The sequence below is a fragment of the Lepidochelys kempii genome, chromosome 7, assembly GCF_965140265.1.
Source record: "Lepidochelys kempii isolate rLepKem1 chromosome 7, rLepKem1.hap2, whole genome shotgun sequence".
Taxonomy (NCBI): Eukaryota; Metazoa; Chordata; order Testudines; family Cheloniidae; genus Lepidochelys; species Lepidochelys kempii.
In genome coordinates, this window is record NC_133262.1 from 125,515,891 (window position 1) to 125,543,020 (window position 27,130).

The 27,130-nt window shown below is 66.8% G+C and overlaps 1 protein-coding gene across 5 annotated transcripts; it reads right to left on the minus strand.

Moving 5' to 3' along the window:
• Positions 1-11,334: 11,334 nt before the first annotated feature.
• On the minus strand, positions 11,335-26,618 carry LOXL4 (lysyl oxidase like 4). 5 transcript variants are annotated; one of them, XM_073354659.1, is made up of 15 exons: positions 26,497-26,618; positions 23,452-23,737; positions 22,716-22,888; positions 22,011-22,216; positions 21,622-21,660; positions 21,220-21,436; positions 20,504-20,687; positions 19,677-19,831; positions 15,405-15,572; positions 14,970-15,132; positions 14,443-14,686; positions 13,356-13,471; positions 12,702-12,838; positions 12,266-12,377; positions 11,335-12,007 (listed from the first exon to the last, which is right to left on the minus strand). In XM_073354659.1, the coding sequence occupies exons 1-15, from the start codon at positions 26,500-26,502 to the stop codon at positions 11,937-11,939; spliced, it is 2,277 nt and encodes a 758-aa protein (XP_073210760.1). In that variant the 5' UTR covers positions 26,503-26,618; the 3' UTR covers positions 11,335-11,936. The 5 variants fall into 5 exon arrangements, with proteins under 5 accessions (XP_073210760.1, XP_073210755.1, XP_073210756.1 ...); XM_073354654.1 differs by having other exon boundaries at positions 12,266-12,838; XM_073354655.1 differs by having other exon boundaries at positions 12,266-12,838; positions 26,469-26,618.
• Positions 26,619-27,130: the final 512 nt, after the last annotated feature.

The following is a 27,130-nucleotide window of genomic DNA, read 5'->3' on the forward strand; positions in this document are numbered from 1 at the left end:
CCCAGAGGCTCCGGGCTGCAGATCTCTGTACTTACCCCTCGTAACCCTGGCAAAGGAGTGATATGGGGGGCAGAGGGAGCTACGCTCCCTTGCAACTGGCCGTCTCAGCACCTGGAGAGGCTGTTTAGGACAGTGGCAGAAGTGCTGGAGCTGGGTATTCCTGGTGAAATGGTCAGTAGTGAAATGGTTAATGTATGGACATTTAACACAGTATTAGGTTTCAGAGTGAACAGCTTCAACGCGATGGGCTCAGACTGGCATTGCAGGGTCAGGTTCTCGCGGGGAGGGCGTGGCGCTGTAAGGGCGGGAGCCCCCCGTGCCATGCACTGGGAGTCAGGGGTACCGTTCTGCCTGCAGAGCACACAGCAGGTGCGCACCGGAGACCTTTTGCACTGCCCGGGCATCTCTCCTGCCCTGTGGGATGGGGCCTGGACAGCAAGGGGTTAACAATGTCAACCTGAATGAGAGGTGAGACAGGCAGGCACTGGGGAACCCTCCCTCCCTCAGCACTTGGAGCCGCTGGCTGCCCTGGCCCCTGGCCTAGCTGGCCCCTGGCCCGGCCCTGCCCTGCCCTGCCCTGCCCTGGCTACTGCACCAGTTCGGGTCCCACATGCCACTTTCCTGAACGTTTTTATAGAAAACCCAAACCCTTTCTGCTCAGTCACTCTGAGAAGGAGCCCCAGGGCTGCGGTCCGTGCGCAGGGTCCTGCAGGCTGCGGGGCCGCTGAGACGCCTCCCGGGTACCTTGGGAAACGGGACAGTTTCAAGGGGATTTCAGTCAGACCCTCCTGGTGTTTCCCAGCCAGGACCCGGCCCCAGGAGGTCCCACCTAGGATGGGGCACTGGGGAAGTTGGGGCCTGCTGGGAAGCTTCCCTACAAGCTGGTCCCATCTCAGAGCTCTGTGAGCGCCGGGCCGGGCTGTCACGGGCTCTCAGGTCGTGCCCACTCCTGGCCCGTACAGTCCCTGGGGAAACCCCTTCAGTGTGACAGCCCTTCTCAGGAGTCCACTCTTTCTCGGAAGCCCCTCTGCCTCCTGGAGCCGCACCTCTCTGAGCCTTAGCCCACCTGTCTCTCGGCGTGGGCCCCTCAGGGAGTCCACTCACTCTGGAGCCCTGGAGCCTCCACTCCCAGAGGGAATAATGCCCCCTGTTCTCTAGACCAGAGCGACTATCAGCTGGCGTCAAACAGGAGGGTTTATTGAGCGTCTGAACACAATACAGGAAACTCTCAGGGCTATCAGGCCTGGCCTCCCTCAGCACAGCACATCCAAGTCTCCCCTGCATCCAGGGGAGTTCTGCTTGCTCCCTTTCTCCAGCCCTGAGCCCCCCTGCTGCCCAGCTGGGCATCCAATATCACCGACCCCAAGCCCCCCTCTGTCCATTGTCTTCTCTCCAGGTAAACAGGGTCACCTGGGCCTCCTCCGTCCTCTGGCCCCCTCTGGCCAGACTGGCTGGTCAGGTCACCGGGGTCCTCTCTCTGCAGCCCATTGTCCTCCCACTGGGCAGAACGAGCTGTGACTCCCGAGCTGGGCCTCCAGGTCCCCAGGTCACCAGTCGCTGGGGTTTCCATTCTCCAGGCCATTGGCCGGGGTCCCAATTCCCTCGCTAGTCCTGTGTCCTAACAAACCCCCTCTCCCATCCCCTCGTTAAACCAGTAACACCCAGGGACACTGAGTCCCACCCCTTCGGCATGCAAACCATTGACAAAACCAAGAAAATCCCCCCCTTTGTCGCACGGGCCCGCTCGGGGGCTCCTGGGGGAACGTGGCCGGCGGGCAAGCAGGCGGGGCACCCTGCCTCTGAAGGAACGGCTCCAGCAGTGAGCTGGCAGCCGCTGTGCCCTGTGACCACCGCGTCCCGTAAATAGCAGCCAACACTTAGTGCAGCACGAGCGTCGGCTTCCGCCTCTGTCTGTCAGAAAGGTCACGGGCTGGTTTCCGGGCACTTGGCCACGGAGCAGCCCCAAACAAGGGGCCGTGTGTGCTGTGTGCACAGGGGAGGAGAGCGGTCGAGAGCCCTGGCACTGAGCTGGGTCTGGACCTGGGCAGCAGGGACCTCGGGGGAGCAGCTCCACCGACTCCTGCTCCTGCTGGGCCCAGCTCTAGCTGGATGCAGCTGCCAGGGCTGGGGATGGGTGCTGGCAGTGCCCAGAGGGCCGGGGGAGGTGAGGGCTGCTGTGCCAAGAGGTGCTGCCTGGGGCCCAAAGGCGGCAAGGGGCAGTGGGCACCATGCTCCTGCTGCCACTGTGGGGGGGCACATCTCCCCCGAGCGCCCTGGCAGGGCTAAGGGGGCAGTGAAGGCAGCCCAGGTGGAGGCCCTGCTGCGCTCTCCCAGGGACTCTGGCCATGTGCAGGGCCTGGCCGCTGCACCGAGTGTCAGGAAGGTGCAGGTCCCAAGGACGCCCTCCTGGCAGGAATGTGCTGGCCTCCTGCCCAGAACAGCGGGGTGTGCCCTGTCTAGGAAGGGGCAGACGCAGCCCCTCTGTGGGACGTGTCATGTGGGCAGCATTCCGGGACATGGGCGGGCAGGCGGGTGGCTTCCTGCCCAGCACCATGGGACCTGCTTTTCCTGGCGCTCGCAGTAGCTCTAACCACCTGCCAGCCTTGGGCCCCTCCTGCTCCTTGGAAACAGCTTCCTTCTGCTCTGAGCTGCTGCTTGTCCCTGGATGGCAGATGTGGCCTGGCAGGGAGCCTAAGGTTCCTCTGCCCCATTCATACCATGCTGCCCTTGGGAGACAGGACCCACGTGGGGATGGGGCCGGTCCCACTGCCCCCAGGAGCCCTGGACTGGGCTTCTTGGGTGACCTGCCCATGGACCCCATTTCCCCAGCCCGTCAGGCCGGGCGCTCATGCCCTGCCCAGGGCATTGTGCCCCCAGCAAGAGACGCGTCTGTCTGTCTAGCAGGACGGCAGCTCCTGGTCCAGGGGCAGGGAGTTCACGCAGCCCCTGGCTCACCTGGGCAGTGCTGTTCCCTTCACTCAGCCCCTAGCAATGCCCTTAGCCGCCCCCTTGTCCGTGTGTCCTGAGCTGGGCTGACAGCAGCCAGATGCCCTGCCTTGTGTCAGGCTCTATTTACTGTCCAGCATGTCTCCTGATGTTTGTCTCTTCTGGACGTTAAACAGCCATGCCCCATGGCCTCTCTCCCCCCAGGTCCTGTAGAGGTGACTGGGAGAGGAAGATGGGGCTGGGGGATCTCTGGAAACTTACCCTCTTCCCTGCACTGCCCCTGAGGCTCTGGCACGGGCCCCTGTCTGAGGTAGGTACTGGGCTCGAGGGACTGTTGGTCTGACCCAGTCTGGCCATGCTCATGGTCTGCTGTAACCTTTCTAAGCAGAGGCTCTGAGAACTGAGCAGATGGCCAGCCGTGGGCACTGCTGCCCTTCAGTGATATCATCGCGCTTTCCATCCCATTCGTTACCCACCCTAACCATGGGGCCGTGTGGCTGGCAGCTGCTGCCCCATCAGCAGCTTGCACAGAGCTGGCCAGAGCCATGCTCTCGTCTCTTCTCGGAGCGGCTTCAATTCATCTAGAACCAGGCAATGGGTGTGAACGGTTCCTGGTTTACTGCGCGCTTGCCGGCACCAAATTTCAGCTGCCGTCGTGCTGCCACCTCCCCTCACTCGGCCCCCAGCCCGCTCTGGGCCCGACGACCCGAACTAACGCTGGGGCCTTGGGCAATGAGCAGGGGGCTGGACTAGATGACCTCCTGAGGTCCCTTCCAACCCTGATATTCTGTGAATGTGGCCCCCTCCTTTACCAGCCGCTTTCCCAGCTCCTTGGCAGCAGTGCGCGTGGCCGGCCCGCTCCTTGGGCTGCCGGACGCTGCTCACTGTGTGACCGTGTTCAGTGTCAGCCAAGCTTGACGCCTGGGCACCTGCACAGAAGTGTCAGCCGGCGCCGCCAGGACCAGGGCAGGGGCATAAGTCAGTTTGTCCATGTGAAAGAATTCATACAGCCCTGCACTGGAGAGGCTAGGGGGAGAGGCGTCACCCTGCTGCCAGGGATGTGCCTTTTGCCCTCCCTGCAATCCGGCCACATCTGGATCTGAAAAACCCCTGTTCACATGGGTGCCAGAGACCTGCTAGCCCTGGCCTAGAGTCCAGGATTCCTGGCTGTCTGCATTTTTCTGCGGTCCAAGCTGTGAACCCCCAGCAAAGTGTGTGTCTCACCTGTGCCATTGTCTGGCCCACAGGGAGGATGACAACCTACTACTGCTGTCAGTTACTCAGTTAGCTCAAGCGGCAGACCTGTGTGCGATGGCCCTGAAGGTCTGCTGCCCCAGACGGGTGTCAATATAGGGCGGTGTGATAGAATTTGTGGGTTTCTCAGTTTGCTTTTGTAAAAAGCCAATAATGACACACACAGTGAAAGTGCAGTGAGGGGCCGTCCCGCACTCCAAGCGGGACCGTGGGTGGCCTGTGCAAAGTTTGCAGATGACACAAAAATGGTGGAGTGGCGAGCAAGGGCAGGGTGCGTGTACAGCGTGACTGCATGAGCTGGACTCCTGGGAACAACGTGCGCGTTAAATGCAGTCGCATGCAAGGTGCTAAGGCTGGGAACCAGGCATAGGGGTCAGGCTGCCCGGCTGGCAGGCGGTGGCCTGGAAAGCAGTGACTCAGGAGAGGACTGGGGGGGCATGAACCCAATGGACCAGGGCTCCCAGCAGGGCCCTGCAGCGAAGAGGAGCGTGAACCGCGCTGTGTCCCTGGGGAGTGGCAGTCGGAGCAGGGAGGGGCCGTTACCTCCGTATAGTGCCGTAGGGAGCCGTTTGGGGAGGGAGTAACCCACAGGGGAGGGCATTGGGCCCCCAGGCCGGCTCCTCACCCCCTGCAGTCCTGGAGTCGCTCTGGCCACGGGCACTGCCGGCCAGCAGCTGTAAGTGGTGCGGGGCCTTTGCTGTGCCCCTGGCTGCACAATGGCCTTTGTGTGTCCTGCCCCTGGCACAATGGGGCACAGCCAGTGGGGAAGGCCCAGCAGGGCTGGGGCAGTGGCAGGGAGAAGGCCAGAGGCCCTGGCTGTCCCCAGGGCTGCTCCTTTGTTTAGGGGTTGAGGGTGCAGCTGCCCAGTTGGGTGGAGCCGGGTGCAGGCACCCCATTGCCCATGGCAGCTCCAGCTGGGGTGCGGCAGAGGAGGGGTCCTGGCTTTGGGCTGTTGCTGCTACAGGCTACCTGGGCCAGAGCCAGTCGGCTGGGCACCCTGTGTGGCTGCAGGAGAGTGGGGGAGCTATGGGGGGGCTGCCGAGGGCTGGGGTGGGGGATTGCTTCCTGTGTGGCTGCAGGGGCCTGGTCCCCAAGTCCCAGGACAGGCGTGTGCCCACACACTCGTCTTGCTGAGCTGACAGCTCTCTGTCTCTGTCCCCTGCAGGCTCTACCGCCCCCGCTCCCCAGCCCCAGCTTTGGGACTAGGGCAACAGGTGCCTCCCTCCACACACACCCACCATGCCACAGGGACGGGCAGCTCCCTAGAGATCAAGACCAGAAGTGACCCCTGTGATCAGTCCAGCTGCACAGGGCAAAGCCCCCCCCCCCCCCCGCCCTGATGTAACGCTGGTCTGGGGGAAAGAGGAGGGGCACCTGTGTGATGAAGTGGGACTGTTCTTAATGGTTCCTCTGAATAGTGTGGGGGTGCCTCAGTTTCCCCTAGGCAGTTCTTAAGTATCTAGGGGGTGGGATAAGGGTGTATGATCATTGCAGAGCCCTAGAGGGCAGGTGTATGCAGGGGTCTGGACACAGAGAATGGCCGACACCCTGTTTCCTGGCCACTGATGGCCTGGGCCCTTCCCCCCCTGCAAGGTGAGAGCTAAAGGGTTGGAGAACAAAGGAATCAGGTGACCTCCTGGCCTGGGAAAGGGACAAAGCCCAGAGGAGGAGGGGCTGGAGGGATTTGCAGTTTGGGGCTGGCTGGGACATGGAGTGAAGGGCAGACGTGGTTGTCTGGCTCACTGCCCCCCAAAATGGACCCAGCTGAGGGGTCCTGTTCTCTGCACCTGCAAGCTCTGTGTTAGACCATGTTCCTGTCGTCTAATAAACCTTCTGTGTTACTGGCTGGCTGAGAGTCACATCTGACTGCGAAGTTGCGGGACAGGACCCTCTGGCTTCCCCAGGACCCTGCCTGGGCGGACTCGCTGTGGGAAGCACACGGAGGGGCAGAGGAGGCTGAATGCTCCGAGGTCAGACCCAGGAAGGTGGAAGCTGTGTGAGCTGTGGGTCCTGAAGACAGGCTGCTCCCAGAAAGAAGACTGCCCCAGAGTCCTGACTGGCTTCATGGGGAGCAGTTCCAGAGCATCTCCCAGGAACTTGGTGACAAGGGGTGCCTCAGTTTCCCCTATGCAGTTCTTAAGTCTCTAGGGGGTGGGATAAGGGGCTGTAATTGTTGCAGAGCAAAGGGCCAGGGTACGTAAATGGCCAACGCTCTGTCTCCTGTCCACTGATGGCCTGGGCCCTTCCCCCCTGCAAGGTGAGAGCTAAATAGATTCATAGATATCTAGGTCAGAATGGACCATTGTGATCATCTAGTCTGACCTCCTGCACAACGGAGGCCACAGAATTTCACCCACCCCTCCTGCAAAAAACCTCACACCTATATCTGTGCTACTGAAGTCCTCAAATCTTAGTTTAAAGACTTCAAGGAGCAGAAAATCCTCCAGCAAGTGACCCGTGCCCCATGCTACAGAGGAATGCGGAAAACCTCCAGGGCCTTCCAATCTGCCCTGGAGGAAAATTCCTTCCCGACCCCAAATATGGCGATCAGCTAAACCCTGAGCATATGGGCAAGATTCATCAGCCAGATACTACAGAAAATTCTTTCCTGGGTAACTCAGATCCCACCGCATCTAATATCCCATCACAGGCCATTGGGCCTATTTACCATGAATATTTAATTACCAAAACCATGTTATCCCATCATACCATCTCCTCCATAAACTTATCGAGTTTAATCTTAAAGCCAGATAGATCTTTTGCCCCCACTGCTTCCCTTGGAAGGGCTGTTCCAGAACTTCACTCCTCTGATGGTTAGAAACCTTTGTCTAATTTCTAGTCTAAATTTCCTGGTGGCCAGTTTATATCCATTTGTTCTTGTGTCCACATTGGTACTGAGCTTAAATAATTCCTCTTCCTCTCCGGTATTTATCCCTCTGATATATTTATAGAGAGCAATCATATCTCCCCTCAACCTTCTTTTAGTTAGGCTAAACAAGCCAAGCTCCCTGAGTCTCCTTTCGTAAGACAAGTTTTCCATTCCTCGGATCATCCTAGTAGCCCTTCTCTGTACCTGTTCCAGTTTGAATTCATCCTTCTTAAACATGGTAGACCAGAACTGCATACAGTATTCCAGGTGAGGTCTCACCAGTGCCTTGATAACGGTACTAAAACCTCCTTATCACTACTGGAAATACCTCTCCTGATGCATCCCAAGACCACATTAGCTTTTTTCACGGCCATATCACATTGGCGGCTCATAGTCATCCTATGATCAACCAATACTCCAAGGTCCTTCTCCTCCTCCGTTACTTCTAATTGATGCATCCCCAGCTTATAACTAAAATTCTTGTTATTAATCCCTAAATGCATGACCTTACACTTCTCACTATTAAATTTCATCCTATTACTAGTACTCCAGTTTACAAGGTCATCCAGATCTTCCTGTATGATACCCTGGTCCTTCTCTGTATTGGCAATATCTCCCAGCTTTGTATCATCCGCAAACTTTATTAGCACACTCCCACTTTTTGTGCCAAGGTCAGTAATAAAAAGATTAAATAAGATTGGTCCCAAAACCGATCCCTAAGGAACTCCACTGGTAACCTCCCTCCAGCCTGACAGTTCACCTTTCAGTAGGACCCGTTGTAGTCTCCCCTTTAACCAATTCCCTATCCACCTTTCAATTTTCCTATTGATCCCCATTTTATCCAATTTAATAATTCCCCATGTGGCACGGTATCAGATGTCTTACTGAAATCGAGGTAAATTAGATCCACTGCGTTTCCTTTGTCTAAAAAATCTGTTACCTTCTCAAAGAAGGAGATCAGGTTGGTTTGGCACGATCTACCTTTTGTAAAACCATGTTGTATTTTGTCCCATTTACTTCAATGTCCTTAACTACTTTTTCCTTCAAATTTTTCCCAAGACCTTGCCTACTACAGATGTCAAACTAACAGGCCTATAATTACCCAGATCGCTTTTCTTCCCTTTCTTAAAAATAGGAACTATGTTAGCAATGCTCCAATCATATGGTACAACCCCTGAGTTTACAGATTCATTAAAAACTCTTGCTAATGGGCTTGCAATTTTGGGTGCCAATTCCTTTAATATTCTTGGATAACGATTGTCTGGACCCCCCGATTTAGTCCCATTAAGCTGTTTGAGTTTTGCTTCTACCTCAAATATGGTAATGTCTACCTCCATCTCCTCATTCCCATTTGTCATGCTACCATTATCCCTAAGATCCTCTTTAGCCTTATTAAAGACTGAGGCAAAGTATTTGTTTAGATATTGGACCATGCCTAGATTATCCTTAACCTCCACTCCATCCTCAGTGTTAGGGGTCCCACTTCTTCTCTTGGTTTTCTTCTTACTGACATGGCTACAGAACCTTTTACTATTGGTTTTAATTCCCTTTGCAAGGTCCAACTCTACTTGACCTTTAGCCTGTCTCACTTTATCCCTACATGTTCTGACCTCAAGAAGGTACCTTTCCTTGCTGATCCCTCCCATCTTCCACTCCCTGTATGCTTTCTGCTTTTTCTTAATCACCTTAAAGGGTTGGAGAACAAAGGAATCAGGTGACCTCCTGGCCCAGGAAAGGAACAAAGCCCAGAGGAGGAGGGGCAGGAGGGAGTTTCAGTTTGGGGCTGGCTGGGAAATGGAGTGAAGGGCAGACGGGTTGTCTGGCTCACTGCCCCCCAGAATGGACCCAGCTGAGGGGGTCCCGTTCTCTGCACCTACAAGCTCTGTGTTAGACCCTGTTCCTGTCGTCTAATAAACCTCCTGTTTTACTGGCTGGCTGAGAGCCATGTCTGACTGTGGAGTTATGGGGCAGAGGATGGGCAGACTCGCTGTGGGAAGCGCATGGAGGGGCAGAGGATGCTGAATGCTCCAAGGTCAGACCCAGGAAGGTGGAAGCCGGGTGAGCTGCGTGTCCTGCAGACAGGCTGCTCACAGAAAGGAGACTTCCCCAGAGTCCTGCCTGGCTTCATGGGGAGCAGTTCCAGAGCATTGCCCGGGGACTCCGTGATACCCCGCCACCGGGTCCGCTGGGCCGAGGGTTCATGGCTCACTGGTAAGGACGCACACAGCAGCACTGGTGTGAGTGGGGCTGGGTTCTGGGCTGCCATGGGTCAGTCTCTGCAAGACCTAGGTTCAGTGGTTGTTCCCCAGGCAGCTACTTCCAGCCTGTGATCACCCCACAACCTTGGTCAGGCTGCAGCCGCTCCATGAGCCCGAGCCCCCAAGGCAGGTTTCTCGGCCTTTAATCTGCCATGTGGCCCCCTCACCCGTTATCAGCCTCCTGCTCAGCCCCCCAGCCTCAGTGCTCCACTTTGCGCTGGCCCCAGCGACCCGCTTGGCTCCGGCCCTCCAGCACCTCCGCCAGCCCTGGAGCCCCCCAGTCTCCTTGCCAGCCCCAGCACCCCACCCTCCGCCAGCCCTGGAGCCCCCCAGTCCCCATGCCAGCGCCCTGCCATGGCCCCAGAGCCCCTGTGCCAGAGGCTCACATTCAGCTCGTTCCCCCCCAGCCCCCCACATGGCCACCCGCCATTGTCCCCAGCGTGCCAGGCCAGGGTGGGTTGGGGGTGCTCCTTTGAGGCCTTGCACCTTGGCCCCAGCATCTTCCCTACAGCCAGGTTCCCTCTCGCTCTTCTTTGGGAGGGCGGGGGGAGTAGCAGATGTGGCCGTATGGGTGTGGGGGTCACTGTCTGCCGCTCCCCAGCAGCCTCTGCTGACCCAGTCACCCATGTTGGGGGCCCCCTTGAGCACCCCCCTGCTGTGGAGCAGGGAGGCCCCCAACCCCCACTGAGCTCTTGGGGCTGCGTCCTTGTTCCCCCAGGCAGCCCCCTGGAGCTGGAGGGGCGCATGAGCAGGGCCCTGGCTGCAGGAAGAGGTGGGGCAGGTGCTGGGGAAAGGGCTTGGGGGAAGGCTGAGTCCCGGGGCGGCAGGTCCCCCAGGCTGCACGGCTACCCCGACGTGTTCCACTGCAGCCCCCAGTGGGGTATCAGTGGGGTGGGAGGGGGCTGGGGCCAGGGCTGCCCCGGGCTGGGTTCTTGAGCCTCCCCTGCCTGCTGCACATCCACACCTGTCCGGTTCCTCAGGCCTGGTGCTTGCACGGCCCCTGGGAGCCCCCTTTAGTGTGTGAGCCCCCCAGGGTCACACACTCACTGGGGTAAGGCCCGGGGCTTCCCCAGCTGCTGGGACCCACCCGCAGTGCCTGCAGCCCCCAAGGCTCACGCCGTGACTCCCCCGCGAGCGGGTCCAGCAGGGAGACGCCCCAAGGGGAGCCAGGCACCCCCAGGTTCCTTGCACTGCAGGGACTCAGCCAGCGGGTGACCGCAGGGGCTAGGAGGGGCTGGAACAGGCATAGCCCGGCCTCGGTTAGCACCGAGAGCAGGAAGTTACAGCCTGGCCCAGCTGGGTCCGGCCCAGAGCCCAGAGCTCGCGGCCCCTCTGTAGTCCCAGCCCAGAAGAGCTTCTCCCTCTGCCTCCAGCAGCCCCAGGGCCAAGTGGGGCAATTTTCCCCGGGCCCCACAGGGGCCCCCACGTGAGTTTTCTGCAGCAATTCGGGGGCGGGGGGGTCTTTCAGTGCCACCAGACACACCCGGAGTGAAGGACCTGCCGCCGCTTCTTCCACTCGGGGTCTTCGGCAAAGTGCCCCGAATACCCAAAGCAGAAGGACCCCCGCTGCCGCCAAAGCCCCTAGGCCCCCTGAATCCTCTGGGCAGTCCTGAGCAGCCCCGCCCTGACACCCCCTAGCCCTTTGCTCTCCAGCTGGGTCAGGCCCAGAGCTCCCATCCCCCCCTTTGAGTCCCCGTCCAGATGCATGGCTCCTGGGCACCTGGCCCTTTGGTCTCCAGCTGGTCGAACCTGGCTGGCTTCCTGCAGAGGGTGGGCCCCTGGGTTGCTAGGTACCACATGGCTGGGCCCTTCTCCCCTAGGCCCGGGCCCCACACAGCTGGGGCACAGTCCCACCTCTAGCCCTGGGTCTCTGCAAAGAGCAAACACTCCCACCCCTGTTAACCAGGCACCACCGCAGGGAAACTGAGGCACGCACGTGCTCTTCACACAAAATAGTATGGACAGTTTCCACTCCATCCCAGCACCCCCTGGATCCAGACACCAGCCTTTGACTTGCACAGAACTTTTATTAGTGACATGCTAGTGCTTGCAGACGTGGTGGTCGGCCCGCGGCCGCTCCTGAGACGAGGGGGCCTGGGCCCCACAGGCACAGGGCTGTGCTGGCCACTGGGGCGGCTGAGGTAGTCGGCCTGGGAGGGGATGCGGAGGAAGGCTCCTGCTGGAGCGTGAGTCGTGGTGCCCGCCCCCGTGGTGGGCGGCTGCTGGCTCCGGCGGTGCCCCCCGGGCATTAGGCGAGCACCAGCCCCATTCGCCCTCCAGCACCAATAAATACCAAGGCTCCCTGAGTGCAGTCGGGGCTGCCCCAGCGCGGGAGGGCCAGGGGGACAACCACCAGGATTTGGGGGGGCAGGCCTGGCGTGCCACCCCAGCACCGGCCCAGGAGAGAAGCTGCCCCCCAGCCCAGAGGGGCCTTGTGGGGGTGCTCTCGGGGGAGCCCCGGGGCTGGCAGGAAGGCCCAAGCAGAGGGAGGCGGTGTCCAGCCCCCCCCCCCCCCCCGCGGCTGCTGTGCAGGGGGCAGCGCTCAGCCCCACGCTGCCCCCTTTCGGGCTGCTCCCCCGGCGCCAGGGCTCCGCTCCGCCCCACACGCGTCACAGGAGGTTACTGGCCAGGCGCTGCTGCTGCTCCAGCTCTCGGAGGGCCTCGGCGCCGTACTGGTCACCTGGGGAGAGGAGGGGGCGGGTGAGGGGGGCCTGCTCCCCCCTGCCTGGCTGAGCGGGGGAGGGGCACAGGGCCTGTCCCCTGGAGGCCTGGTGCCCCGGTCGCGCCCCCGAGGGGTATGCTGCCAGCTGGGCCAGAGGGGCTCAGCTACCCCGGGCTGGGCCGGCTGCCCCCCCAGCTGCCTCCCCTAGGCCCAGCCGGCCCCGCTCCCCCCGCCCCCCTCCCCCCGGGGCCCCGCCCCCCCAGGCGCCCCCCTCACCTGTGTGGCAGCCGTGCAGCCAGGCGCGATGCCCATCGTACCTGCACTGGCAGCGCATCACGTTGTTGGAGAAATCGGACTCGGCCACCTCGTGCTGGGGGTTCACGACCACCTGGGCAGGAGAGGGGAGGGGAGGGAGGAGAGAGGAGGGGCAGGGGGCCCGCGGGGGGGCAAGGCCAGGCACGCAGAGCTGGTGCCCGGGCTGGTGGGAGAGGGACGGGGGCTGGGCAGCCTCACACCGGGGCCCCCGGCCCCTCCCCGGCTGCCCCCAGCCGCAGGCGTCGGGGCTCTGGCCTCTGGCCCAGGCCGGCGGGTTCCCGCCCTGGCCGGCTCCCAGGGCGCAGCCAGGCCCTGAGCGGGCGCTGGGGGGAGGCGCGGCCCGGGGGCGGGCAGCGCGGACAGGCCCCGGCCCCGGCCCCGGGCACGCGGCTCCTACCTGTAAGACGTAGCTGCCGGGCCCCACGTCGCTGATGTCCACCCACTGGCAGTCGATGTCGTGCCGGTAGGTGTCCCAGCACCCCGCGCTCACCCCCTGCTCCCCGAAGTTGGCACACGCAAAGCGCCGCTGCAGCCCTGGGGGAGACGGTGAGGGGACAGGAGGACTCAGGCAGCCCCCCTCCCCCAGTCCCCCCAGCACCCGCTTCCCCCCCACACCCACCACGCAGCGGAGAGCTCTCCCTTCGGGGCTGCTGGCTGTGGGGGGCGCTCCCAGCAGGGGGCGCTGTGGGGGGCAGGGCACTGGCTGTGGGGGGAGCTCCCAGCAGGGGGCGCTGTGGGGGGCAGGGCAGGGTGCTGGCTGTGGGGGGAGCTCCCAGCAGGGGGTGCTGTGGGGGGCAGGGCAGGGTGCTGGCTGTGGGGGGAGCTCCCAGCAGGGGGTGCTGTGGGGGGAGGGGCAGGGTGCTGGGGGGGCACGGCAGGGCGTTGCCTGTGGGGGCAGCTCCCAGCAGGGGGCGCTGTGGGGGGCAGGGCAGAGCAGGGCAGGGCTGGCTGTGGGGGGAGCTCCCAGCAGGGGGCGCTGTGGGGGGCGGGGCGGGGCTGGCCGCGGGGAGCGCTGGGTCTGAGGAGGGGTTCCCGAGAGCCCGGCCCACACCTGGGGGGCAGCTGGTGTCCTCGAGGCAGAAGCTGGCCTTGTGCCCTTCGGCCACCCTGGAGCCGTTGGGCGTCAGCAGGTCGTAGTGGGTGAAAACCTCCATGCTGTGGTAATGCCTGTGGGGGACGAGAGGGGGCAGCTGAGCGCACGGGGGGGGGAGCAGTGCCCCCCCCCAGACATCGGGCCCGGTCTCCCCTGCTTGGTGAGCGGGACGGGGAGGCCGGAGGGTGAAGCCCCTGGGCGTTTCGGGGAAGCCCCCTGTGACGATGTGACTCAGCAGGGAGGGGGGGTGTTCACCTGGGAATGTGCCCTGGGGAGGGGAGACCTGAGAGCCTGTCACCTGAGCCAGGAGGGGGAGGGGGAGGCGACACCTCTGCCCAGGAATGTGGACAAAGGCTGCAGGAGGGAACCTGCTGGGGGGGTTTAGTTTCAGTTTGGGGCTGGGTGGAGGAACACAGGGAACCCCAGGGCTGGGGTCTAAGCTCCCTGCTCCCCCAGAAGGACGTGATTGAGGGGTCCTGGTTGTACCCACAAGCTCTGTTTCTGGACTGTGTTCCTGTTGTCCAATAAACCTTCTGTTTTACTGGCTGGCTGAGAGTCTCAGTGGATCCCTGGAAGAGGGGGGCAGGGCCTGGACTCCCCCACACTCCGTGACATGCCCCTGCAGTGGGCAGAGCCAGACCCCTGGCCGGGGAGGGCAGGAGGGAGCTGCCGGGGGTGGGGGCCAGAGGCCGAGGGCTGGGCCCAGAATTGCAGCTCTGCGTCCACATGAAGCCGTAACGACAGTCCTGGCCCAGATGCTGCCCCTTACACCCGGCGGGGCCGGCCCCACAGAGCCAGCCAGGGGGCAGGGGACAGCCAGCCAGGGGCCACGTGGGGCCTGGGCGTGGGGCTCTGGGGCAGTGGCTCGCTGGGCACGGCCCAGCGTCCTGCTGCTGGCTCTGGTTCCTCTCCTCGTCTGCCAGGGCACCCGGCCAGCAGCCCTAGCTCCGGGTGCTGCTCGCAGCTGCTGCAGTGGGGAGCTGGCATCCCTGGGGGCCCAGGCAGCCCCAGAGCCCGGCTGTGCAGCCCTGCGGGGGGCGCTCACCTGTGGCACTGATGCCAGAGCCAGGCGTGGCGGCCGGTGTGGGGCCGGAAGTCGGCTCGGCCCAGGTTGTGGATCCGGGAGGAGAAGCGCAGCAGACGCCGGTGCCCGTGGGGCCAGCTGGCGTGGTCGGCCGAGCGTGAGAGGCAGCGCTCCTCGTGGGCGCAGGACAGCATGGCGAGCGGCCGCTCCTCCAGGTAGCCCGTCTCCTGCACCAGCTGCGCATCCAGCACCAGGTCCGGGGCGGCTGCAGGATCCGCGGGGTCAGGCTGGCCTGGCTTCCCCTGGGACACGGGGCCGTGCAGGGCCCCCCCGGCCCCGGCAGGTGCAGAGCCGGGGCGTTACCGCCCGGCCCCTGTGGCCCAGCTACAGACACCCGCCCCCGCCGGCGGCCGTGGGCAACCGAGGGCTGGCCCGGCTCGGTGAGATCGAGGGGGCTGACCGCCAAGGAAATCCCCAGTCCCACCCCCGCCCTGGGGACGCGACACCTGCTGCCCCCGCCCACCCAGGCGGGCAGGCCCGTCACTCACTCTCGGTGCAGCTGACCCCGGCAGAGAAGCGCCCACCGCCAGCCGGGCAGTGCACGGGGCCATGGCGCTGGCACTGCTGGATGCTGAGCTCAGAGCCCGTGCAGCGCACGCCGCTCACCACCACCTCGCCCGCCTCCGGGCTGCCCTGCCAGTACCAGGTCTCCTGGGGGGGGGGGGGGAGAGACACCCCAGTGCTCAGCGGGGACACAAGGGCCCAGGGCCCCCCATCCCCACCGTTGATGCCCGTGCCCTCCCCATCCTGCCCCTCAATGCCCGTGCCCTCCCCATCCTGCCCCTCGACACCACAGCACCTGGGGTCCTGCCCTGCCCCTCCCCACTCCCCCCCCCACAACGTCCCCTGCCACCAGGGCACAGGGCTCCCCCATGCATCCCCCCCAGCCTGGGCACAGCCCCTCCCCCGGCTCTGGGACTCACCTGGAGGGCGTGGCTGGCGAAGCCCAGCCCCAGCTGTCTGCAGACCACCATGGCCTCGTTCAGCCCCCACCGTTCACCGCACACGGAGCCCCACTTCAGGGTGCCCCCCCCCGGCACCAGCACCTCCACCACACCCTCCTCGGGGCTACGGCCCCCCACCAGGCGCACCTGGGCAGAGCAGGGGTTAGCTGCCAGCTCCTGCCCCAGCCCGGGGAGAGCCACTGGAGGGCTGGAGACCCCCACCCCAGCTGGGGCACCTGGGGGCCCCCACACCGGCTGCCTGCCCCACCCCATGTCTCCCTCCATGTCATTCACCACCTCCTTCAGCCTGTGGCATCCTCCCCATGGTTCCCTGTGCCACCCTCTCGTCCTGCAGTGTCCCCCAGCACCCCCGGCACCCACTCCCCCAGGCCCCTGAGCGTCCCCCAGCACCCCCGGCACCCACTCCCCCAGGCCCCTGAGCGTCCCCCAGCACCCACTCCGCCAGGCCCCTGAGCGTCCCCCAGCACCCACTCCGCCAGGCCCCTGAGCGTCCCCCAGCACCCCCGGCACCCACTCCCCCAGGCCCCTGAGCGTCCCCCAGCACCCCCGGCACCCACTCCCCCAGGCCCCTGAGCGTCCCCCAGCACCCACTCCCCCAGGCCCCTGAGCGTCCCCCAGCACCCCCGGCACCCACTCCGCCAGGCCCCTGAGCGTCCCCCAGCACCCACTCCCCCAGGCCCCTGAGCGTCCCCCAGCACCCCCGGCACCCACTCCGCCAGGCCCCTGAGCGTCCCCCAGCACCCACTCCGCCAGGCCCCTGAGCGTCCCCCAGCACCCACTCCCCCAGGCCCCTGAGCGTCCCCCAGCACCCCCAGCACCCACTCCCCCAGGCCCCTGAGCGTCCCCCAGCACCCACTCCCCCAGGCCCCTGAGCGTCCCCCAGCACCCCCAGCACCCACTCCCCCAGGCCCCTGAGCGTCCCCCAGCACCCCCGGCACCCCCTCCCCCAGGCCCCTGAGCGTCCCCCAGCACCCACTCCCCCAGGCCCCTGAGCGTCCCCCAGCACCCACTCCCCCAGGCCCCTGAGCGTCCCCCAGCACCCCCGGCACCCACTCCCCCAGGCCCCTGAGCGTCCCCCAGCACCCCCGGCACCCACTCCCCCAGGCCCCTGAGCGTCCCCCAGCACCCACTCCCCCAGGCCCCTGAGCGTCCCCCAGCACCCCCGGCACCCACTCCCCCAGGCCCCTGAGCGTCCCCCAGCACCCACTCCCCCAGGCCCCTGAGCGTCCCCCAGCACCCACTCCCCCAGGCCCCTGAGCGTCCCCCAGCACCCCCAGCACCCACTCCCCCAGAAGTGCCCCACGGCACCCACTCCCCAAGACCTCCCAGCACCCCCCAGTGCCCACTCCCCCAGGCCCCTGAGCGTCCCCCAGCACCCACTCCCCCAGGCCCCTGAGCGTCCCCCAGCACCCACTCCCCCAGAAGTGCCCCACGGCACCCACTCCCCAAGACCTCCCAGCACCCCCAGCACCCCCTCCCCCAGGCCCCTGAGCGTCCCCCAGCACCCACTCCCCCAGGCCCCTGAGCGTCCCCCAGCACCCACTCCCCCAGAAGTGCCCCACGGCACCCACTCCCCAAGACCTCCCAGCACCCCCAGCACCCCCTCCCCCAGGCCCCTGAGCGTCCCCCAGCACCCACTCCCCCAGGCCCCTGAGCGTCCCCCAGCACCCACTCCCCCAGAAGTGCCCCACGGCACCCACTCCCCAAGACCTCCCAGCACCCCCCAGTGCCCACTCCCCCAGGACCCTGAGTGCCCCACAGCACCCCCGGCACCCACTCCCCCAGAAGTGCCCCACGGCACCCACTCCCCAAGATCTCCCAGCACCCCCCAGTGCCCACTCCCCCAGGCCCCTGAGCGTCCCCCAGCACCCCCGGCACCCACTCCCCCAGGCCCCTGAGCGTCCCCCAGCACCCACTCCCCCAGAAGTGCCCCACGGCACCCACTCCCCAAGATCTCCCAGCACCCCCCAGTGCCCACTCCCCCAGGCCCCTGAGTGCCCCCAGCACCCCCCAGCACCCACTCCCCCAGAAGTGCCCCACGGCACTCACTCCCCAAGATCTCCCAGCACCCCCCAGTGCCCACTCCCCCAGGCCCCTGAGCGCCCCACAGCACCCACTCCCCCAGAAGTGCCCCACGGCACCCACCCCCCCAAGATCTCCCAGCACCCCCCAGTGCCCACTCCCCCAGGCCCCTGAGCGCCCCACAGCACCCACTCCCCCAGAAGTGCCCCACGGCACCCACCCCCCCAAGATCTCCCAGCACCCCCCAGTGCCCACTCCCCCAGGCCCCTGAGCGTCCCCCAGCACCCACTCCCCCAGAAGTGCCCCACGGCACCCACTCCCCAAGACCTCCCAGCACCCCCCAGTGCCCACTCCCCCAGGCCCCTGAGCGTCCCCCAGCACCCACTCCCCCAGGCCCCTGAGCGTCCCCCAGCACCCACTCCCCCAGAAGTGCCCCACGGCACCCACTCCCCAAGACCTCCCAGCACCCCCAGCACCCACTCCCCCAGGCCCCTGAGCGTCCCCCAGCACCCCCAGCACCCACTCCCCCAGAAGTGCCCCACGGCACCCACTCCCCAAGACCTCCCAGCACCCCCCAGTGCCCACTCCCCCAGGCCCCTGAGCGTCCCCCAGCACCCCCGGCACCCACTCCCCCAGAAGTGCCCCACGGCACTCACTCCCCAAGACCTCCCAGCACCCCCCAGTGCCCACTCCCCCAGGCCCCTGAGCGTCCCCCAGCACCCCCGGCACCCACTCCCCCAGAAGTGCCCCACGGCACCCACTCCCCAAGACCTCCCAGCACCCCCCAGTGCCCACTCCCCCAGGCCCCTGAGCGTCCCCCAGCACCCCCGGCACCCACTCCCCCAGAAGTGCCCCACGGCACCCACTCCCCAAGACCTCCCAGCACCCCCAGCACCCACTCCCCCAGAAGTGCCCCACGGCACCCACTCCCCAAGACCTCCCAGCACCCCCCAGTGCCCACTCCCCCAGGCCCCTGAGCGTCCCCCAGCACCCCCGGCACCCACTCCCCCAGAAGTGCCCCACGGCACCCACTCCCCAAGATCTCCCAGCACCCCCCAGTGCCCACTCCCCCAGGCCCCTGAGCGTCCCCCAGCACCCCCGGCACCCACTCCCCCAGAAGTGCCCCACGGCACCCACTCCCCAAGACCTCCCAGCACCCCCCAGTGCCCACTCCCCCAGGCCCCTGAGCGTCCCCCAGCACCCACTCCCCCAGGCCCCTGAGCGTCCCCCAGCACCCACTCCCCCAGAAGTGCCCCACGGCACCCACTCCCCAAGACCTCCCAGCACCCCCAGCACCCACTCCCCCAGGCCCCTGAGCGTCCCCCAGCACCCCCAGCACCCACTCCCCCAGAAGTGCCCCACGGCACCCACTCCCCAAGACCTCCCAGCACCCCCCAGTGCCCACTCCCCCAGGCCCCTGAGCGTCCCCCAGCACCCACTCCCCCAGAAGTGCCCCACGGCACTCACTCCCCAAGACCTCCCAGCACCCCCCAGTGCCCACTCCCCCAGGCCCCTGAGCGTCCCCCAGCACCCCCAGCACCCACTCCCCCAGAAGTGCCCCACGGCACCCACTCCCCAAGACCTCCCAGCACCCCCAGCACCCACTCCCCCAGAAGTGCCCCACGGCACCCACTCCCCAAGACCTCCCAGCACCCCCCAGTGCCCACTCCCCCAGGCCCCTGAGCGTCCCCCAGCACCCCCGGCACCCACTCCCCCAGAAGTGCCCCACGGCACCCACTCCCCAAGATCTCCCAGCACCCCCCAGTGCCCACTCCCCCAGGCCCCTGAGCGTCCCCCAGCACCCCCTCCCCCAGAAGTGCCCCACGGCACCCACTCCCCAAGACCTCCCAGCACCCCCCAGTGCCCACTCCCCCAGGCCCCTGAGCGCCCCACAGCACCCACTCCCCCAGAAGTGCCCCACGGCACCCACCCCCCAAGATCTCCCAGCACCCCCCAGTGCCCACTCCCCCAGGCCCCTGAGCGCCCCACAGCACCCACTCCCCCAGAAGTGCCCCACGGCACTCACCCCCCAAGATCTCCCAGCACCCCCCAGTGCCCACTCCCCCAGGCCTCCCTGCCCCACTGTACCCCATGGCACCTACCCCACCCCAGGCTACCCGCTTCTAGATGGTGCCACAAGGCCCCCTCCCTAGCTATGCGCCCCACCCCCCAGCCTGACTGACAGCCCCCCGGGGCCGCGGGGCTCACCTGGCTCTGGTAGTCCATGCGGGGCACGTTGCACCGGACGGCAGCATCGGCCTCATGCCGGCAGCCGCTCTGCGCTGCCTCCTGGAAGCGGCACTCGTGGAGGGAGCGCTCGGAGCCCGTGCACTGCACCTCGGTCATGTGGATGGGGCCCAGGCCTGGAGCCAGAGCCCAGCGTCAGCCTGACTCACCCCTGGGGCCTGCAGGGACCCCATCCCCGCCCCCAGGCTGCTCCGGTGCCGCCCAAGGGGCTCCCTGCACAGGGCAGCTCCCGCCTCCCTCGGGAGGGTGGGAGGCCAGAATGGCCCCTTAGACCCTCCAGCCTGGCCTCCTGCAGAGCACAGGCCAGAGCCCCGCAGCCCCAGACAGGCCTCAGGGGCTGAGCCATGGAGAGCTGGGGAATCCCCGCTCCCCGGGAGCTTGTCCTGGGGCTCCCCAGCCGCCCGGCACGTTGGGGACTGGACCGGGCCTGGCTGCCGGTCCCTGGTGTGCCCGGCTCCCCAAGGCCTCACGCCGGGATCCGGCCGCTCTCCCTCCCAGACGCTGCCCAGCCCGAAGCTCCAGGCTCTCCCTGCCGGTTCTGCTCCATCCCAGGGCCCTTTGCCACTGGGGAGCCCAGACCTGGACACCCCAAAACCCTTTGCAGAGGGACCCCCCATGCCACCCCAGAGCTCACCCTCAGTGGCTCGTCCGCTACACCCCCATAACTGCTCCTGGGACACAGGCACATGGGAGCGGGGCCCCAGCACCCCAGCACGGCACCCGGGGTCCGGCCCCCCAGGTCTCCATCACCGCGGCTCCCCACGCGCTGGCTCCTTCCAGCCGCTCACCCTGGCCCAGCTGGGCCCCTGCCAGGGCCTGCCTGGCCGTCCCGTAGCCCAGCTGCCGACACACCACGCTGGCTGCGAGCAGGTTCCACTTTTCGTCGCACACGGTGCCCCAGTGGCCACGGTGCAGCACCTCCACCCGGCCCTCGCCCACCTGGGCGCCAGCCCGGAGACGCACCTGGGGCCCCTGCGAGAGCGGGGGGGGGGGATTAGGAGGGGCCAAATGTGTTCGTGCACCCCCCCGGGAATGGCTGGGGTAGAGAGCTGGGGTCCGGCCTGTAGCCAGGGCCCCCCACAGCCAGCTCCTGCCCTGCTCCCCACAGCGCCCCCTGCTGGTACAGGCTGGGACTGGAGCAGCCGGGAGCCCCCACCCCACCCAACACCCTGCCCCCTGTGTCCCCCCAGCACCCCCGGCTGGGACAGGACAGGGCTGGAGTAGCGGGAGCGCCCCCTACAGCCAGCTCCTGCCCTGCCCCCCACAGCGCCCCCTGCTGGGACAAGAGCAGCCAGGAGTCCCCCCACCCCCCAGCCGGCGTGTGGCCTCGCTCCCCCTCCGGAACCGTTGCTCGGTTTGTGCTGCTGACGTCAGTCCCAAGAGGAACCGTTTTCCCACCCCCGGCCCACGCCGTGCTGTGGCCCATTCCCTCGGGGCCGGGGTCTCTCATGGGGTCTCCCCCCATGTCCCCCAGACCCGGGGCCGTGGCTCTGGTAGGGCTCACCTCTGCGCGCCGGCCCTGGCGGAACGGCCTGGCCTTGGCTTTCTGGAACTCGGCGCCCGGGACGCAGCTGACGACGGCGTGCATGCCGCGGGGGCAGGCGGGCTGGAGCCGGCTGGCAGGGGACGCCTGCACCGGGCAGTGGGACAGGTGGTGCTCCGTGCCCAGGCAGCTGACCCGGTGGATCCAGAACGCGTTCTTCCGGCTCAGGGTCCTCAGGCTGCAAACCAGGGGGGTCAGGTCAGCCCACGCTAGGTCCTGCCCGGCTGGCGCTAACAGCGCCCGGCTCTAGGGGCACCCCTAGCGAGGTGCAGCCGCCCCATGGGACGGGCGCACCCCGTGGGAAGCCTGGCACCCGGCGGGTCAGCCCCGGACGGGAGCGCTCAGGCAGGGACGAGTCCGTACCTCGACTTGGGATCCTTCAACTGCAGGTTCCAGAGCTTCCTGCAGGGTTCAAAAGGGCTGGTCAGCAGGGCCGTGGGCAGCCCCCACAGGGGTCGCCGTGCCCTCCGCCCCCCACCCCTGCGCCCCCCCAGGGGTCTGCATGTCTTCCGCCTCATCCTTGGATCCAGGACTTCACACCCCAGGGAGCCTGTGACCCACCCCTCGCACCAATGCACATGCGTGTGCAACACTCAACCTTCTGTGACCTTGGACCCCTCCCGTGCCATCTCGTCGAAGCACCTCAGACCATTGCGAGGGGACCTGCCCGGACACCCCCCAGCCAGCCACGCGACCCTGACCGCAGGACCCCCCCGCCCCGCTCTGCACCCGCCCGCGGCGCCCGGCGCTACCTGTAGAAGCCGGTGTTGAGCCGCTTCTCCCGGGGGAAACCCAGCATCCCGCACACCACGCGGCTGCTGTTCCTGGTCCAGCCGGCGTCGCACACCTGCCTCCAGCGCCCCTCGTGCTTCACCTCCACCACGCCCTCGGTGATGGGCATGCTCAGCTTAGCCCAGGCCAGGACGGGCTTGAGCCGCACCTCCTCCAGCTTCGTTCCCTGCCCCAGGCCAGATGCCGGGTGAGATGGGCCCGGGAAACATGGGCAGCCCCTGGGGCACTCGGGACTGGGGGAAGCTGGGCAGGGCAGCGCATGGAGGGGTGGCGGGAGGATGCCCAGGGCTGCGGGTCGGGAGCAAGGGGCACCAGCAGAGCTGTGGGGGAAGGCCTGGGGAGGGATAGGAGGGAGCCGGGAGGGGGAGCTGAAGGCCGGAGTCACAGCAGGGATCTGCCCCCATGGGCCTGGGCTGTCCTCCCCCAGCACTCCTGCTTTGCACCCCCGGGCCGTGGCTCCTGGGGGAGGGGCTCGGGCCTGTTACATGGGTCAGACTAGCTGAAGCTCCTGGCCCGGCAAACCAGGGATCCCCTGGCCCTGCGCTGCGGAGCGAAGGCCCTTCCCTGCTGGCTGTTCCACTAGGGCAGGGCGACCGGCAGCAGGAGCCCCAGGTGGGAAGCGCCCCAGCCAGCCCCAGGACCCCGTGAGCCCGGTCCCCGCTCACCTGCAGGCCGGCGCCTGGGCCCGGGGCAGGGGCACCAGGCGGGTGCCGGCCCGAGCACACGACGCCGGCGTCCTCTCCGTGGTGGCAGTCACTCACGCCCCAGCCGTTGGAGTTGCACTCGGCCAGGGAGCCCTCGGTGCCGGCACACTGCACGTTGTCCAGCCAGACAGGGCCTGACGCAGCAGGGGCGGGTCAGTGACAGGCCCAGGCCAGGAGCTCTGGCACCCCCAGGGCCTGGAAGGGGCCTGGGCTGGGACACCCCCCTCCCTCCATGGGCTCAGCAACAGGGCCCCATGCCAGCAGCCCCCGCTCCCAAAAGCATCGGGGTGGGGCTGCAGGGGGCTCACTGACCATGGGGTACCAAATGGGATGCCCCAAATTACTAGCAGACACCCCACCCCCTGGGAGAGCTCAGGGGCTGTGCTTCTGACTACATCACCACCACTCCCCCCCGGCTCCCACAGCACCCCCTGCTGGGAGTAGCCAGCACCTCCCCCCACAACCAATGCCCTGCCCCCACAGCACCCCCTGCTGGGACAGGCCAGGGCTGGAGTCGCTGGGAGCTGCCCCACAGCCAGCACTAGGCCTTGGGGAGGGGAGAGTTCTGCAGCTGGGGGGCTCTCATCCCCATATCTCCACCCACAGGAGCCCGCACTCCATTCTGGGGTAGCATGGCTGGGGGTATGCCTGGGAGCCATGCCCCGGCTGCCCTGTGAGCAGGGGGGCGCAGCCTTACCTTCCCCTCGGCCATACTTGGCGCTGTGGGCCCATGTCACGGCCGACTCAAAGCCCAGCTCCCTGCAGGCCACACTGGCCACGTGGATGTCGAAGTCGTCGTCACACACGGTCCCCCACTGCCCATCGTACAGCACCTCCAGCCGCCCCTCGCCTGCCTGGCTCCTGGCCCCCACCAGCCGCACCTGAACCTGGGGGGGCTGCTGCCAGCTGGGGGTCGCCAGGCACAGCAGGAGCAGGGTGGGGATGGGTCCAGCCAGCATCACTGATCCTCCCCAGACAGACTCCTAGAAACAGCGTGGCATGGCAGGGGTCCGGGCCTGGCAGGGGTCCCCAGGGGCGCCCCATCCCACTGATTCCAGGGGGACAGACTGGCTCGGGGGCAGGGTTTGGGATGGGGCCTTTCCCCTCTAGGGGTGTGGCTGCGAGTCTCGCCCTGCTCCCCAGGGGCCGTGGACACACGCAGCCCCCGGGTGCCAGAGAGCAGGGCTGGTCCCACCTCACCCTGCAACCGTCACAGCCGGACACCCACCCCGAGCTGGCTGGACCCCACTCGCGGGCAGGGACCCCACGAGCGTGAAGCCCTGGAGGACCGGGGGAGCGAGGGTCCCAAAAATCAACAGCCCAGGTAGCTGCTGGCAAAGATCCAAGGAGCGGCCGATGGGAGCCGGCGCTGCCCATGCCCAGCCCAGCGCGACCCAGCTCAGACCCCCGCAGGTGTCTCGCCGTCTCCCCCAGAGCCCGCTGCCCAGTCGCTGGGGGGCTGCCTGGCCCAGCACCGACACCTCCCCCACCGTAACCAGCGATAAGGTGACAGGGCTGCTGCCCCCCGAACTGCTCCCGGCGCCCCCAGGCAGAGCCCTTGCCACTCCCAGCCTGACCCCCCCACGCGTCCTGTGCCCCCCACAACCTCCTGCCTACAAATCCCCCACATCCTCCCACCCGCCCTGTGCCCCCTTGGCCCCCACATCCCCCCGCCTGCCCCCCATATCCCCCTACCGGGTGTCCCCCCAACAGCCCCACATCCTGTACCTGCGACCCCCCAAGGCTCCCACATCCCCCCACCCTGTGCCCCCCAACAGCCCCACATCCCCCGTGTGCCCCCAATGCCCCCCACCCTGTGCCCCCCAACAGCCCCACATCCCCCGTGTGCCCCCAATGCCCCCCACCCTGTGCCCCCAATGCCCCCCAACAGCCCCCCATCCACCCTGTGCCCTCCAACAGCCCCTGTGCACAGCGCCCGGCACCAGGGCCCCGATCCCGCCGCTCCCCGCCACTCACCGCGCGGGCCGGGCCGGGCCAGGCAGGACCGAGGGGACTGACGAGCTGCTGGGGCCCGGCCCGCCCGGCCTTTTATCCCGGCAGCCGCCCTGGCCCCGCTCCGGGCAGCCCCCGCCTGAGCCCGGCCCCGGGGAGGCTCCGCGCCAGCAGGTTCCGCACCGGCGGGCGCAGAGCCAGCGGGTCCCCGCGCCCCACCCCCGAGCCGCGCCTGCCCCCCGCCGGGCCCCCCGGCGCCCCTGGTCCCCACCTGCCCCCCCGCCGGGCCCCCGCCTGCCTCCCGATGCGCTGGGGCCCCCCGACCCCCGCCTGTCCCCCCATCGGGCCGCCTGCCCCCCGCCGGGCCCCCGCCGGGCCCCCCGGCGCCCCTGGTCCCCACCTGCCCCCCCGCCGGGCCCCCGCCTGCCTCCCGATGCGCTGGGGCCCCCCGACCCCCGCCTGTCCCCCCATCGGGCCGCCTGCCCCCCGCCGGGCCCCCGCCTGCCCCCTGATTCCCGGCGCCCCTGGTCTCCACCTGCCCCCCCGCCTGCCCCCCGACCCCCGCCTGTCCCCCCATCGGGTCGCCTGCCCCTCGCCGGGCCCCCGCCTGCCTCCCGATGCGCTGGGGGCCCCCCGACCCCCACCTGTCCCCCCATCTGGCCCCTTGCCCCCTGCTGGGCCCCCTGCCGGGCCTCCCCAGCCCCCACCTGGTCCCTGACCTTGCCGGGATGCCCTGGGCTGGGACCCCGCCTGCCCCCCAGCTAGTGTGACCAGAGAGCAAATGTGAAAAATCGGGAAGGGAGTGGGGGGTAATAGGAGCCTATATAAGAAAAAGACTCAAAAATCGGGACATCTGGTCACCCTACCCCCAGCCACCCACCTGCCCACTGAACAGGACTCCCTCCTCAAAACCTCCTGCCTGGGCTGAACCCCCAGCCCCCTACCTGGGCCGAGCTCCTGGGCCTCCCGGCTGGGAGTTCATGGGCACGCCCAGAAAGGAGCAATTTGCCGAAGTTAGAAACCCTCTGGGCCCGAATGAGCCACCCGCCAGGGGCCCGGTGCCCGGAGCCAGCCCCGCTGGGAGAGCCCCATGTCACGCAGCCGGCTCTGGGCTCTCCTCACTGACCCGGGGGCCAGACTGGTCACTGGCTGGCATTGGCATCCGGGACCCCTGCCAGCCCTGCTCTGAGCAACCGAGACAGGGGGTGACCCGACCCCTACCAGGGTGGGGGTGGGCAGGGCTCTCGCCCCAGGCCACCTTTGTGCTGTTACTCTGGCCCTGCCAAGGCCCCTCAGCCCCGACCCGCAGCCCCCTGCTGTCCCAGCCATGGGGTCCCCCCGCTCTGCCCTGCCAGGGCCCCTCAGCCCCGACCCGCAGCCCCCTGCTGTCCCAGCCATGGGGTCCCCCCGCTCTGCCCTGCCAGGGCCCCTCAGCCCCAACCCGCAGCCCCCTGCTGTCCCAGCCATGGGGTCCCCCCGCTCTGCCCTGTCAGGGCCCCTCAGCCCCGACCCGCAGCCCCCTGCTGTCCCAGCCATGGGGTCCCCCCGCTCTGCCCTGTCAGGGCCCCTCAGCCCCGACCCGCAGCCCCCTGCTGTCCCAGCCATGGGGTCCCCCCGCTCTGCCCTGCCAGGGCCCCTCAGCCCCGACCCGCAGCCCCCTGCTGTCCCAGCCCTGAGGTCCCCACAATTCTGCCGGTGCCGCTCAAGCCCGACCCACAGCCCCCTGCTACCCCCAGCCTGGGTCTCCTCTGACTGCTGTACCCCTGAATCTGTCCCCAGCGGCTCTCACTGCCATAGCAGGTGTTGGGATGGCATCTCTGGTGCCCAAGGGCCGCTGCTTGAGCCGCCCCCCCGGAGCTGCGGTGCCCACGCGCTGGGACGCGGATAAACAGGAAGCTGCGTTCCCCCAGCTGTCCCTTGCAGGGATGTGCCAGTGGCCACGGGCTGTTTATTTGGCGTTTAAGGAGCAGGTTCCTGTCGGGAGGAGCCAGGAACCACAGGGCCTGGAATAGCCCGTGAGCTCATCACCACATCCGCGGGGGGGCGGGGGCAGCGGCCCAGGGTGCCCACTGACTCCCAGCAGAGAGGAAAGACCTGCAAAGCCTCCTGCACAGTATGCGCAGTGCCTGGGGCTCCCAGGGCTCTCCACACTGCCCCTGCCCAGGGAACCACTGGCCTCGGTCCCCACTGCATGGGGTCCCCCGCCGGGGCCATGGCACTGGATGTACACAGCCTCCAGCCAGCCCCAGAGCGTTACCTGCAGGCGGGGCCAGAGCCCGCACAGCTGGGGCAGGACGCTGGAGCAGAGCCGGGCAGTCATGGGTCGGGGACCCCGGCTCCCTGGCCTTGGGCTGCCAATCGCGCTCTGGGCCCAGGCCGTGACACCTGTGATTTATGGGTGACCAGGGAGCTCTGTGCCCACC

What these genes read in the sequence shown, in the direction of transcription:
- LOXL4 (XM_073354654.1), bottom strand. An exon ending in GCCAGGGCCGGCGCGCAGAG is followed by an intron (nt 20,688 to 21,219) that starts GTGAGCCCTACC and finishes CCGCTCTCGCAG; the next exon opens with GGGCCCCAGGTGCGTCTCCG. An exon ending in GCTGCACGGCTGCCACACAG is followed by an intron (nt 12,008 to 12,265) that starts GTGAGGGGGGCG and finishes TCCTCTCCCCAG; the next exon opens with GTGACCAGTACGGCGCCGAG.